The 14,870-nt window shown below is 40.2% G+C and overlaps 1 protein-coding gene across 5 annotated transcripts in view; it reads left to right on the top strand.

The window, feature by feature from the left end:
• CAMK4 (calcium/calmodulin dependent protein kinase IV) overlaps positions 1–14,870 on the top strand; it is a 214,252-nt gene that overhangs the window by 23,827 nt on the left and 175,555 nt on the right. Inside the window, exon 1 of one of the 5 annotated variants that reach the window (XM_072787993.1) lies at positions 7,481–7,509. The exons of the other annotated variants lie outside the window; for them this stretch is intronic. Coding sequence (XP_072644094.1) covers positions 7,496–7,509 — 14 coding nt within the window. The 5' untranslated portion in view covers positions 7,481–7,495. Of the gene's footprint in view, positions 1–7,480; positions 7,510–14,870 lie in introns of those variants that run through there. 5 annotated transcript variants of the gene reach the window in all.

Below are 14,870 nucleotides of genomic sequence, written 5' to 3'. Positions count from 1 at the left end.
AACCAGTGCCCTTGGCTGGTGAGGAACCAGATCCTTCCTTCCCCATCCCTCTCTTTGTTCGAGCCCCTTCCTGAGCCATTTTCAGCCAGTACTTCTCAGACCCTTGGTTTTCCCCCACACTGTCCTTTAGGACCCCCCAGCTTATCCAGAATATACTACTGGTTATGGATCTCCTGCCACCCACACTTAATATCACTTAATATGCACTTAATATCTTAAGCTCATTTGGGGATCTGACTGGGACTTAAAAATGGAACTGTTTGGTCCCTCTGTTGTTCTCTGGGCCTCCAGTTCTTTTCTCAGGCAGTTGGCTCAGGAGCATGGTGGGATCGGAGGCGGGAGAGTAGACACCCGGGTCCACATACTTCAACACTGACTGTAAGCGCCCAGAAGGCAATCTGTGGATGTGGCTGGTTCACTGTCATGTGCTCAGTGCCTCACCCAGTACTCTGTACCGGGCAGGTGTTCATCAAATGATTTTAAGGAGAGTGAGTGAATGATAATGAAATGGGCCAGACATAGTGGGCATGACCCCAGGGAAAGGGAAATCTGGTGACTTGTTTATCTTCTCCCTAAAATTTGTGCGACCATAATCTCGTTTGTGCTGGTTTTCTTTCTTCACTGGGAGTCCTGATAACTGTCACCTCTTTTAGGTGTTGAAAATAATGCTGCTTTTCTGTTGGCAGAGAGCTTTGTGGCTCTGAAATGAAAAGGATTCAGTTTCACCTTCACTATCATTTTGCCACAGGCATCTCAGAATTAGGAATTAAATCAACTTGAACATAAAGGCATGAAATGCCTCCAAGCTATACCAACCACTAATACTAATACATAGTAAATGTTAAGTTAGGGAATCTACTCATTGTAAAGAACCTTAAAATTAAGTGATGACTATGATAGGATCACTAGTTTAAGAACACACTATTTTTTATGTTTGAATACTGTTACAAGGGTAAAAATTACTCCAAATTTGAAAAAAAAAAAAAAAAAGACACAGGTGCAATTTGCTTCTAAATTGTTCTAGAGAACATTACTCAACCAAAAAAAAAAAAAAAAAAAAAGAAAGAAAGAGAAACAAAACACTAACCACAAAATAGCTTCAAAGAATTCTTGTAAACACTTTACCCTCAGAATATATGTATGTATTTGTATTTGTAGTAATGCATTTGACACTATAGTGCCAAGTGTAGCCTTTTCAACTACTGGTTGTTATTTTTTTATGTTAATGTTTCTTGTTTGTTTGTTTTGCCTAGCTTTATAAGTAGTTCTCCTTAGACTCCCTTTTGGGACAGCTAACATAGCTAATATATTTAGTAAAAACTGTATTTTTAAAATTTCAAGGTAAGGTTTATTCTGCAAAATATATTTGAGTTAATAAATCATATAAATCAGGCGAAAGAGTAACTTTATGTGTAATCATGAAATCAATAGCAGCTAGAATGAGGTTTTACTCAAACTACATTAGTCTTTTTTTTTCGCCTCTTTAATAATGGGTCATCTAAAAATCTCTTAATTCCCATGGCTTAATTAGGAAGCTGTATCTAAATATTGATAGTATACTGTGAGCACATAAAGATTATGGACTCCTCAATACAGTCCATTTTAAAATTCTTACTGCTAACTGGGGGCAGTGGGTATCTGGATGGTATAAAATAGTGAAAGATTTGGGTGGAAGATTGTCCTCAGTAATCATATCAATGGTGAAGAGCAAATAGGGAAAGAAGTTCTGGACAGAGGGTGATTTATTAACAGTGAGCAAAGCTCTTACATGTGGAGCTTTCTCTTTTCCTTTAGAGCAAGATTTCTTAATCGTGGCACCACAGACTTTGGGGGCCAGATAATTCTTTCTGTAGGGGCTCTCCTGGCACTGTAGGGTGTCTAATAGTATCCCTAGCCTCTACCCACTAGATGACAGAAGCAGCTCCCCCAAACCCCCAGGTTGTGACAACCTAAAATGTCTCTAGACATTGTTGTGTGTTACTCCCTCCCCCTTCCTGTTAAGAACCACTGTTTCAGAAGCTTGAAGCTAGTCTTTTACATGATTTTCTTTTAGTTTTGTAGAAGGTTAACAAGAAGGAGGTTGATGGATTGAAATCATTTAACTTTGTTGAGTATCTGCTATAACCAAATGTTTCTTCCATTTCTAGGTTAATGCCATTAAGATTTCTGTCGTATGTGCATACCACCTGTGCTATAATTTGCTTAATATTTTTTTGTTTAAAGTATTCCATTTGTTAACCTAAAGTTATTTATTGAAAATACTTATTTTCATTACCTTGAAATTAAATTTCATTATTTTGTATTTATGCCAGAAACAGAAGGAAATTATAAAAATAAATTGCAGCAAAAACAAAGCATTTTTGTTAAACGGGGGCTGTGAATGTTTTCTTGCAGAAGGCTCCAAGCCTGAGGATTGTTCTCTTCTTTTTTAAAAAGGGAGATTATCAAAGATTAGCAGGGTTAAAATCATAGTAGCATAAATTGAGGATCTCTTTTGTGATGTAATCAGAAAAACTGAAAAATAATTGAAAAGAGAATAATGGTCTCATTTCTTGATTCTTTGTTATTTAATTCAATGTCTTTGTGCCACCTTAGTTCTGTTATAGGTCTGACCCTTTGTGTACCTATGAACTAGGTGATGTATGTTGGTAGCTTGTGTGACCAGGCAAGGAAGCTGGAATATGATGGATAGAACACTGTATACTGACTTCCAGTTGTGTAGTTCACTGTATACTTTACAACAATAAATTTAATATGAGATAAATAATACATAAAACTAATATGATATAGAGCTCAGACAGTCACCACAATCTAAATATGGATAATTCTGATTGGCAGGATTGAGGTGTCTTCGTGGGAGGGGTGGACCTTGAAATTCAGCAGAATTTTAACAGGTAGAGCTTTATTGAAGGACATAGCAGGTGGAAAGTACATTCTAGGGATGCCTGGGTGGCTCACTGGTTGAATGTCTGCCGTTGGCCCTGGGTGTGCCCCTGGGGTCCAGGATGGAGTCCCACATTGGGCTCCCTAGGGGGAGCCTGCTTCTCCCTCTGCCTGTGTCTCTGCCACTCTCTGTGTGTCTCTCATGAATAAATAAATCTAAAAAAAAAAAAAGTACATTTTAAGAAAAGGCAAAAACTGGCAGAAAGTACATTCTAAGAAAAGGCAAAAACATGGAGGATACACATTTTATTTTGCAAACTTTATAAAACATGAACATTGTCATGGCATTTAAGGTTGGGAGGGTGAGTTGATGTCAGGCCAAAGAGAGCCTGTAAAAAAAAAAAAAAAAAAAAAAGACTGTGTCTCTACCAGTTAAAAACCAAAACTAGGTAAAGTAACCATTATGAGAGCAAAGAGTGGCTGTAGAAGCAGCTGCATCTTGGGTTGATGTTGTGGGACTCAGAATTTGCCATTAACCCATAAACCAGGGCGTGAGTAAGAGAGAACTTACCCTGTTTTTTAAAAAGGAAGGAAGAGAAGGAGGGCAGAAGGGAAAAGAAGGATTGAAAGAAAGGAAAGGAAGAAAAACACCTCCCACAGCCTATGATGAGATAAGAAAGGGGAAGTAGAATTTAAGCAATTGAGATCAGTTACCTAGACCTGGTAAAGAGCCCGTAAAGGAATAGACACTTAATATTTTAGGCTTCGTGAGCCCTGTGGTCTCTGCGGCTATTCAGGTCTGTGATGGCTGAGTGAAAACAGCCATAGACAACACAGAAACAAGTCCACGTGACTGTGTTCCAATAAAATTTTATTTATGATCATGAAATTTGAATATAATAATTTTCACGTCACAAAACATTTTTCTTCATCTGATTTTTAAAAAACTGTAAAAAGTATTTTTAGATTGCAGACTATAAAAAAACCAGTGACTGCCGAATTAGGCTCTTGGCCTGTGGTTTGCCAAACTCTGGCCTAGAATGTCAGTTCAAATTCTACCCCTCTTCAGTTACATGAGAACTTCAGGTTAAAATGATATCAAGACTTCATTTATTCAAGAAACCACCTTGAATTTCCCTTTCATTTTGAAAATGTTAACCTGATACCAGTTTTTCAGGTGGACATAAGCTTTAAAGCATACTCATCCTTTTTCTACATCTGTTGAAACTGAAACAGTTACGGTTTTTACCTGTGTAGCAAGTTGGCTAGCTCTGTTCATCATTTATGTTTTTGAAAATCAGTGTTTATATTGAGAGATTATTTCTTGGAGGTTAATTTATTTTTTATTTAATAATGAAATAGGTTTCAGATCATTCTATTGTATTTGAAGTGACAGTTTAAAAATAATATGCTAAATAATCTAGTGATAAGAGATTCACCTCTAACTAGTAAAGTTTAATTAATTTTTTCTGTTGGCTGATATATTAGCCACATGTTGAATAATCCTTCTATATGCCATGCATATAGCTCAGATGGACTAATTTAAATTGGGACTCTGTTTAGATAATCTTTTGAAAAAGTAGAATTGTTCTTGTTTATATTGAATAGACTTAAGTGCTAAATTAAAGCATTTACTGACATTTTGACTAAAGTAGGATGTCCATATCTAGGGTATGCTTGAAGAGAGTATTAGAGAATTTATTTTTAAAAATATTTCTAATTTTTGCTTTCAATTTTGTTTTTGGATGTTTTAAAAAACACATTACAGATTGGTTCAGTAGCACATGTATTGCATCTGCAGGTGCATGAATATGCATAACTTTGGAGCATGTTCTTAAAAACGTTTCAGTTGGATGATTATTGGATCAAAGAATGGTAGTTACAAGTGGAAACTAAGTTTCTTTACTATATTTAAAACACATTCTATTTTTTGAAAATGATTTTAAAGCAGATACATAGATAAAAACTGACACACAAAAAAATCATGTGGCAAGGTGTGTCTTTGTGCAGACAGAGGAAGTGGGTACATATATGCACTTGTTATGCTCTTAAGACTGATAAAAGGGTTTGATAAGAGCTTACTGCAGTTGTAACCAAAGAAGTCACAAAGCAGAAAACAGAAAAAAGAGAAAAAAAATCCAGCCTGCCTGTCAAGCAGAAGGCTGAATGAATTTTGTTTTTCTTTATTGTTGAACCCCAAATTCATATCATTTGCAAGAATCTCAATTTCAACCTACCTGCTTTGTGGTGAATTTTGCCAACTGCTGCTTTATGCAGCTGAAGTGTTTGGTGGGCAGTGCTTGCAGAGTTGAGATCCTTAGTGCCGGGATGCCGGGCTTACCCCTGTCAACAAATGCGTTGTCATTGCTTCATCACTTCGTAAGTCATGCTTCAGGGTCATACGGTCGAAAAATTCACCAAGTGCAAAAATGCAAAATAGTTCTTAAAAGATAAAAAAGGCTAGACTTTAACAACCCTCTGACCGGAATGATCTTCTAGGAAGGTAATGGATATGACATAGAGTCTTAGCTGTTTTCTCTACTGGTTTGTAGTAGCCTTCTTTGTTAAAAGTGCACTTTCTTTGATTTATGTCATGATTATAGACAGAATCTGACTAATATTACAAACCAGAACAAAGAAGAGTAGGCAATCACAAATCTGTTCATTGTGATCACATTTATTGCTACCTACAGTGCAGTATTTCAACAACTTCTCTTTACTTCGAGTCCTTATGGACTGTTTAATAGTCCTTTGCTTGCATTTTAGCCATCATTGCACTTTTTACTCGGTGTGCCTCACGTGTACTGGGGGCTACTTAGTGACTCTTTTAAGTTAGTAGGTGACAACCTTTCATTTGGTGCTCTGACAGCCGTATAGAGTTGCTGTTTAGGTGTGATGATTAGTCCGTGTAAGTTTGGTCTTTGGTAGGGTGTAAGTTTCCTATTACCTATTCATGCAAGTGAATCTTATATTTTTTTTCAAAGCTCTCTGTTAGGATAACCGCTGAGAAAATGAGTCTATATTATTAAATGTGACCAAATTCACAATATGTAATTCAATAAAACAGCCTGGCCTAAAGTGTTCTCAATCATAATAGGCCTCTAAAGGTTTCTTGTGTGAGTGGAAACATTTCTAGTGGCTCCTATGGGACTCTGGGTCCTTCCTTTCCTTTTTCCCTCAATGAGAACATGAAGCTAATAATCAGTGAGAGAGGCTCTCCTGAGTGTCACCTGTAACTAGAAACAAACTAACACCATAATAAACAAAGCTTTTCCTGTATACGTATGACATATGACGCGGCAGTGAGATAGAAAGCTGAGGAAAGTATCAGGATCATCTATGGCAAACCAGCACAGTTCTTTCAGATCTGGAAATACTGAGGAAATGAACCATCAGGACTGAGCAGACCCCCCGGGGGGGGCAGTCGGGGGGGTGGGACCCAAGCCAGGAGCGGGCAGCAGAGTGGCAGCCCAGGGTCCTCAGGGAGCCACAGCCCAAGGCGGCTGCTTCCGGGGGCAGGGGCTGCAGGCTGTTGTGAACAGCGGTGGAGAGAGTGAAGAGGACTGCCGACTAAGGCAAGAGGTGAACTGGGTGCTTGGGGCAGGGAATAGGCAGGGGCAGATGGCTACTTGGTGGCCCTGTCCCTTTAGGCGTGACACTGAGTGAGCTTCACTTAGCCTTGTTTAAGAAATGAAGTACATCCTCCCAAGGTTGCTGTGACGGTGAAGTGAGACCACGTATGTCACACCTGAGCTCTGGTGCTGGCACAAAGCTTACTGCCATTCACCAGAAGGGACGTGAGGTGACAGTTTAGGGGGTAATGATTCCTACAGGCATCTGTATATGGGGAAAACCTTAGGCTAGCTTCTGGGCCCTTGTTAGTCTGACCCCAACCTGCCTGCCGGGGTCACTCCCCACCACTTCTCTTCCTAATTACCAGTTTGGAGCTTGTGGTACAGCTTCTGTACCTTGCCAGTTATCTCGGTAGTACGAGATGATCACACCAGCAGGACCCTGAGGTTCAGAGGTTCAGAGGTTCAGAGTGTTCAAGCGGCTTGTTCAAGCTCCTGCAGCCTCAGGGACCTCTCCGAGATCTTCGTATCTCTGTGGTGTTGTCCATGAAACTCTCTCGGCCTGAAATGCTCTTGTCCTCCTGCTCCCTGCAGGACAGGACCTCCCCCCAAGGCAGGGGGTGCTTGCTGCCTCCCTGCCCTCCTATCACTTCATATGCTTATTGTCTTACAGGTAAATGCTTTGTGGTCTTTACCCTGTATCTCATCCATCTTTTATTCCCATTACTAAGCCAGTTCTTCATCAGCTCTCCCCCACTGTTACCTGCCCCTGTGAGTGCTTCATAAGTGTTTGTGGAATAGTGAGCACATAAATACAGGAATGCATAAATATTGAAAGAGTTAGGTGAACAGCAGCAGAAAAACAGGATTTAAATCTCTCCCTTTCTTCAAGATGTTTTTCCTTTGTAACTCTGCTAAACCAGCAGGAAGTTAAGGAAGTTACTTATGCAATGACTACGTCCATATCTTTTTCAGTGTGAACTGTTGTGGGCTGGGCCTCTGACCCCTTGTTCACTGCTGTGTCCTAAGCGCTTAGTGCGATGCTTGGCACATGGTAAGTACTTAGTAAACATTTGTTGGGTGAGTGAGTGAGTTGTGCCAGAGGGGCTTCTGTAGTTGAAAGTCCTCTTGAAACTCAGGGGCTCTGGTCTTTTGTCAGTCTACTGTCTTGAAGGGCCCCATCTCTGAGTGATGGAATAGTGTGACTTTCTGATTCGGTCATTTACCTCTAAGGTCCCTGACAGCCACAGGCATCTGAGCATCTGTGTTGTCTTCCAGTTGAATTCTCTGAATGATTATCTGAGATCTTTACTGTGTGTTCAGGAGACAGGGCAGGTTTTGGAGTAAAGTAGGGCTCTAAGCTTCAAAGCCTTTGTAAATGTGTCAGAAGATCCTTGGATAATTTCTATCCTCCTTCTGTGCTTTTTAAATGCCTCATCTCTTGTTAGAGACATGTATTTAGTATTATATTTGCTCATTTTTGCTTCCATTAGTGAACTGTACAGATGCTGACGACGATTGTGGTATCTAGGACAAGGTTTTTCGCAGGAAGGATGCTTCCTGGCTTTTCCCCACTCCTCCAGTTTTGTTTTTGAAAGGAACCATCCTTTTAAAAAAGCTTGACTTGTGATTTGTTTGTGGCTGTGTAATCGATTAGCAATGTCCTGTAACACAGTCCTGTAACATGCATCTGGTGAAGGAAGAGCTAAGGAGATAATTGTGAAGGAGATAAGAATGTAAATAGTCTTCCCTGTGTTTCTCTTTATTTGGGATTGTTATTTTAAAATGATCTATTGAAGTGTCTCATGCTTTAATCAGAAATAAAAATAATTCCTGGACATAACTTCCAGGTAGGGTCATTAACTTTATGTTCATGATTTGTTTGCACTGTTGAATTAATTATCCTGGAAAATTTGTATGTCTCCATCCCTGTTTTGACCAGAGCGGCCAGGGAGTCTGGTGAAAGAAAAGCTGTGTAGGAGGGAGAGGCAGAGACAGGGCTGAAGGGCAGAGGGCAGGCCACCCTTCACCCTGGTCCACTTCTTGTTTTCAGGGCCCATTTACCCCTCAACCCACAGGTGCCTCTCTGTCCTTGCCTGATTTCTCCATGTCCCATTGTGCCACCAGAGCCAGGGTCCTTCCCACCCTTGTTATGGACTGAATATCTATCCTCCCCACCCCCCACCCCAAGTTGCTAGGTTCAGGCCCCAACTCCCAACATGATGGTATTGGCGATAATTCAAGTCAGACAAGGTCACGAGGCTGGGGCCTTCCTGATGGGATCTGTGCCCATACTGTCTCTGCCATGCGAGGACTCAGCAGGAGGCAGATGTCTGAAATCCAGAAGAGCGCTCTTAGCAGAAGCCAGTCGTGCTAGCCCCTGATCTTAAGCTGCTAGCGTCCAGAAGTGTGAGGAAATACTTTGCCCTTGTTGAAGCCACCCACTTTATGAGATTTTGTTCTGGCCGCCGAAGCTAAGACAGCCTTTGTCCTTCTTCCCCACTTTGATGTCTGTCTGACTGGTCATAATCTCCGAGTTTGCTTCCTCGGCTCAAAAACTAAGCTAGGTTAAACTATGCTAATATGGCAAACAGGGTTTGAGAAAAATGATGTGCCTTTCCTTTCCCAAAGGCCCACCGTTGTTTCTCTGCCAGGTGTCGGGAGATGTAGTCCAAAGACTCACTTTGCAGAGATTATAGCCCCTGCATTTGGTTTATCTGGGATGGCGGAGTGGACTCGGAGTTGCTCTTTTTACACATACAAGAGGGCTTCCTAGCACACTGCCTTGCTGACCTTGGGCTGGGACACTTGTTCTGTGGTGATGCTCTTCCTTTCCTCTGCCATCTAGACCCTTCCGCCTTGGCATCCCCTGTGTGTCCATACCTGTTGGCTCTCCAGGGGCCAGTGCCTGCCAGCTCCCAGCACATTATTTCCTCAGCAGCTGGCACAGGATTTTTTTGTTGCCAGCTGGAAGCTCAGCTATTAAAAAATAAAACTTGGCCCATCTTGAGTATCATATGTTTCCATCAGGACTTGGATCAGCGTCCTGGCACAATGCACAGCCACTTGGACACCTCTCTAGGACTGAGAACCCGGTCTTCTTCTAGGTCTGGGACCACATTTTCACCTGCTACGCCAAATACAATTTCCTTGAGAAACCTGTGATGCTTATGATTAATTGAGGGCCACTTTACCATCATTTCATGTGGTCATATTGAATTTATTAACCTCTACAGTGTTTCTTCAGCATTAGGTTGCCTGCTCTGATAGTTACTGTCAGTTTCATATGGTAAATTGTAAATTCTCAGAATAAGGTTCATGTTTCTTAGGTTAATGAGCAGCTAACACACAACCCTCAAATGGTGGACATTTACTGCATAGCTTCACGTGAGCTGAGGAGATCCAAGAGCAAGAGATCTTAGTAAATACTTGACGAGTGTCCTTGGTATTTCACATGCTGAAAAGAACGTTTGGTAGAATGTTTTTTATATCTGCAAACAAAAGAATAATTGGGTAATTTAAAATAGTTACTGTAGCTGGGTCTTTCTGTATAATTCTTACACTGCTTTGCTTATAAGAAGGACATTAAAATTAGAAAATATTAATCATTTTGTAGCTTTGAGATCTTATTTGCACTAACTTCAACTCTTTGTCATGAATTCATTAATTTTTTATTCGGAATAATGTATTCTTCCCTGGAAAGTTAAATAAGCAGGCCTGGGATTACTGCAGCTTAACTGTGATTCAGAAATAAAGAGTCCTGGAAATCACTTACTGGTATTAAAAAATGTATACAGTAAGGAGGATTTTAAAGCAGTCTGTACTGTGTGTATACTGATAAAGAAAAACAGCACATTGAAGAGACTTCTTATATTTAAATGATGTCACTGTTAGTCATACCAAAAAAATGTATTTCTCTAATGTGGTACCTAGATGGTAAAGTAAAGATTGTCTTCTGGTTTCATCATGTATTTCTTTAGTAGCTGGTATGAATTGTCTGGTATCTATGAGATGTCTATTGTTAATGAAGGTTTTAAATTGTAATGAACTTCGCTTCCTTCATCTGTAGAATGAAATAGTAGTGCCTTTCTTACAGGATTATTATAAGGAATTTTAAAAGGTAAATTATATGGCTATATTAAACACAGAAAGCTGTGTACATAGTGCAATGATACATTTTATTATTTGAATAATAAATTTTTTTAACCTCTTAACTCCAGACTTTATTTAGATTTCACCAGCTTTTTCCATTAATGTCCTCTTTCTCTTCCAGGATCTAGTCCAGACAGCCACACTGGATTTAGTTGTTATGTTTTTCCTGCCTTCTCTGATAAGTCACCGCTTCTCAGTCTTTCCTTACTTTTCATGACCGTGACAATCCTGGGGAGTGTTGACAGGTATCCTGTAGAATGCCCCCCTCAATCTGGATTTGTCTGTCTTTTTACCACATGATTAACTGTGATTATACATTTTTGGAAAGAATACCATAGAGGTGAAGTGGCTTCCTTGTCCCATTGTATAAGGGGTGCATGATGTCACTGGTGATAGTACTTTCACTACTGGTGTTTGTCAGATTTCTCCACTCTACAGGTACTGTTTATCCCTTTCCCTTTCTATCTAGTCTTTGGAACTAGGTCACTAAGTCTAATGGACTCTTGGGAAGGAGTGTGATTAAGCCCCATCTCCTGGTGGGAATAGCGTCTGCATATATTATTTATAGTTCTGTAACGAAGACTTGTAAGCTATTATTTTATCACTTAATAAATCCTTAATACATAAAATAATAAAGCATCTCAAATAATTTTCCAAAATTCTTGTAACAATATACTGCCACTATAGATCTTGCAAGACAGTGAGAAACTTTGGATCTGGTAAAAGAAGCTGTCCCTGGAATTTTGTGCTTAGACAGTGAAGCATATTGGAAATGAGGACAGGAGAGATGCAAAGGTTATGGTTCTCTCCTGTGCTCAAAAATAGGCGTAGTGGGGATCCCTGGGTGGCGCAGCGGTTTGGCGTCTGCCTTTGGCCCAGGGCGCGATCCTGGAGACCCGGGATCGAGTCCCGCGTCGGGCTCCCGGTGCATGGAGCCTGCTTCTCCCTCTCCCTCTGCCTGTGTCTCTGCCTCTCTCTCTCTGTGTGACTATCATAAATAAATAAAAATTAAAAAAATAAAATAAATGGCAATTCGCCTTTAAAAAAAGAAATAGGCGTAGTATGTCAAACACTTAAGTTATGAAAACACCAAAGATCCTGTGATTGTTTCCTGTGCCTGGATCTACCTGGATCTACATCTACATCATTTATAAGGTTTTGGCTTAGATTTGCAGGAATGTAGAGTGGATACCACCTTAGAAATCAACCGGTCTGGTGTTTCTTTGTACAGGTGAAGAAATTGAAGCACAGAGAGGGCATATATCTTCCTCAGCACTCCAGAACTGGTTTGCACGGGGACAGATGGTAACTAGATTTATAGTGAGCATCATTTTGTAATGTATGAAATATCAAATCACTCTGATGTACCCCTGAATTAATAGGGTATTATATGTCAGTTATACTTTAATTTTAAAAAAGAAAAACCATAACAAAATAAATCACCTTTATTTGTTCTTCCTAACTCCAGAGAATTGGAATGTTTGAGCAGATGGCTTGATTAATAGCATAACCGAATTTTTTTTTTTTAGCATATCCGAATATTTAGTAGTACTTAAGAACTGGGAAAATTGCATGGAGGTGTTTTTGTGCCACCGCATGTTATGCGACCAAGCCTATTATCTTATTGACACTATTGACTCAAAAATAAATTCATAGGAAAGATATATTGGATATTTATTTTTAATTTTAATTAATGCTAATAACACCTGATTTGCATTGAGTAAATATTCTTGTCTTTTTTCCCTTCCCTAATAATTTTACTGACTGACTACTGTGGGGGGCTGGCAAGTTAGGTTTTCAATTCTTTTAGCTGATAGGAAAAATATTTTTACTTACTGTTGCTAGAAATGGCAGAAGTTGTTATTATCAGTAAGAGGGAGAGTTATGAGAGTGTCTTACTTGTTTCATTCACCTGCCTACATCTAAGCCTGGGCTGGAGTGCTGCACTCTTCATAGCAGTTCATGCCCTATCTTTGCTGCTCTTCGTGGTCCCCCCTTCTCTGACGTGGGTCAGCACTGCTGTTTCCTTATTCCTCTCAAACAGCTTCTCCTTGGGCCCCTTCTATCTGGTTCTTATCCTGATTCTTCCATTAAAGGGACGGTTCAGTTCCACCTCCCAAACGGATTCACTGATCTCACTGATGAAACCTCCGAACTCCCTGTGAATCTGTTAATCACAAATTTTCCCTTGCCTTTTTTTTTTTTTTTTTTTAGTTTTACTTATTTATTTGAGAGAGCACAAGGTGAGGGCGAGGTGGGGTGGGGGCAGACCGCCCGCTGAGCAGGGAGCCTGGGCGGGAGGGGGGGCACTGGGCTCCATCCCAGGATGACCTGAGCTGAAGGCAGACATTCGTTTGCCTTCACCGCTGAACCCCCTGAGCCCCCCAGGGCCCTTCGCTTGCCCTTTTTAAAGTGATACGACTGTGCTTCCTGTGCGGTGCGATGCTAAGCATTTGTGGATTCGTATAGGAGGTTTAACTCACGTAAATACAACTTACCACAAAACTGGTGTCCGTGTCTGTCATAATCACCTGAGGACGGTTACCAATCCCAGGAGTAAATGGTTCTCACAAATAATTGGAATTTGTATGACCTGTGTTCCGCCCAACCATGTTTTTAGTTTTTTCTGTGTTGCTGTTTATAAAGAGCCATCACTGTTGATGGTTTTTCTTGCCACGATGAAGAGTTAGGGATTCCCAGTTTCACTCCATAGACCTCTGGGTTTTAGTACTACATGAAGCTCCTGAAATTGCAAGTTAGATTTTTCCGTGTTAAGCATTTTTCTGAGGCAACAGACCATAGCTTTCATCAAAGTTCCTAAGATGTTTAAGGAGCCGTGATGTTCAGGGTTCATCTACACACGTATTCTTACATAGACTCAGAGCAGTTGGCTAGCAGACTTCATTCATTCAGCAGACTTCTTTTCTCTCTTTTGCTGTCCTTCCCAGTTCCTCTGTATTCCCCACATAGCGCCTCCTGTATTTTTATATTCCTAGCTCTTACCTCTTCTATGCTCCCTTCCGTTAGTTAGGATGCTGTTAGGTGCAGGTGTAATTTAACAAATAGACATTGAAGCACCAAAAGAAACCTGACTCAGATTGCCTTAAACAATGGATTTATTGGCTCAACTAATGAAGGACAGAGATTGTTCAGATTTTACATGTGGTTTGACTTGGACCCAGATTTATTTCTCTGCATTTCTCTCACCTTTGCTCTCCTTCCTACATGTATTGCCTTTGTTCTCCTGCCAGCTTCCCTCATGGTAACAAAAAGCAGCAGTTTTAGTCCTGATGTTGACAACCAGTCATCATCATCCAGTCCAGTAGGCGCTTCACTTCCTTCTATCATTAAATAAGCAGAACCAGTCAGGTTAGCCCGGGGGATGACTTAAGCGTGGTGTTACCACCATACCTGGATAAGTCACAGTGATGAAGGGGAAGAGATTACCATATTTGGTTTATGTCAATCAAGATCTACTTTTAGGACTTTAGCATTCCAACTTGGGTGTGGGTGTGGATGCTGGTAAGAAATCTGCTGAGCAGCAACTAACAGTATTTATCATATCCCTTAAATTATGTGGGGTTCTGACACACAGCTCCTGGTGTTTGCAGTCATGTTTTGGAGATAGGATTTTACTGCTGTAGAAGTTGGGAATACACTGTGTTATGTGAAGAAAGTTATGTGAAACCTTAGTTCTTGGGATGTTTTACTAGTCAGAGATCTACCAGAGAAACAGAACCAACAGTGAACACACACACACACACACACACACACACACGCAGGTACTTTTTTATTTAAATATTATTAATGTTAAATTTTATTTACCTGTTTACCTATTAAACTTATTTATTTGAAGGCATTGATTTATGGGATTTGGAGGCTGCTAAACCTGAAATCCCAAATGCAGGCAGGCAGGCAGGCAGGCAATCTGGAAACTTGGGCAGGAGCTGATACTGTAGTCTTGAGGTAGAATTTCGTCCTCAGGGGACCCTTGGTTTTGTTCATAAGGCTTTTCAACTGATTGGATGAAGCCCACCCACATCACAGAGAATAATCTCCTATGCTTAATGTCACCTAATTGTAGATGTTAATGAGATTACAAAATACCTTCACAGCAACATCAAGACTAGCATTTAATTGAGTAATAGCTTAGCCAAATTGGCACATAAAACTAATAATCATCGATGTTATTATTGTAACACCAAAGAAGGCTTCTGTTATTAAATAAATTTGAGAAATGTTATATTAGACATTGTTCTAGGC

Source organism: Canis lupus, chromosome 2 (genome assembly GCF_048164855.1).
Source record: "Canis lupus baileyi chromosome 2, mCanLup2.hap1, whole genome shotgun sequence".
In the NCBI taxonomy this organism is placed as follows: domain Eukaryota; kingdom Metazoa; phylum Chordata; class Mammalia; order Carnivora; family Canidae; genus Canis; species Canis lupus.
The sequence above is the reverse complement of the archived record's forward strand: the minus strand, read 5'-3'. Positions and strand labels throughout refer to the sequence as shown.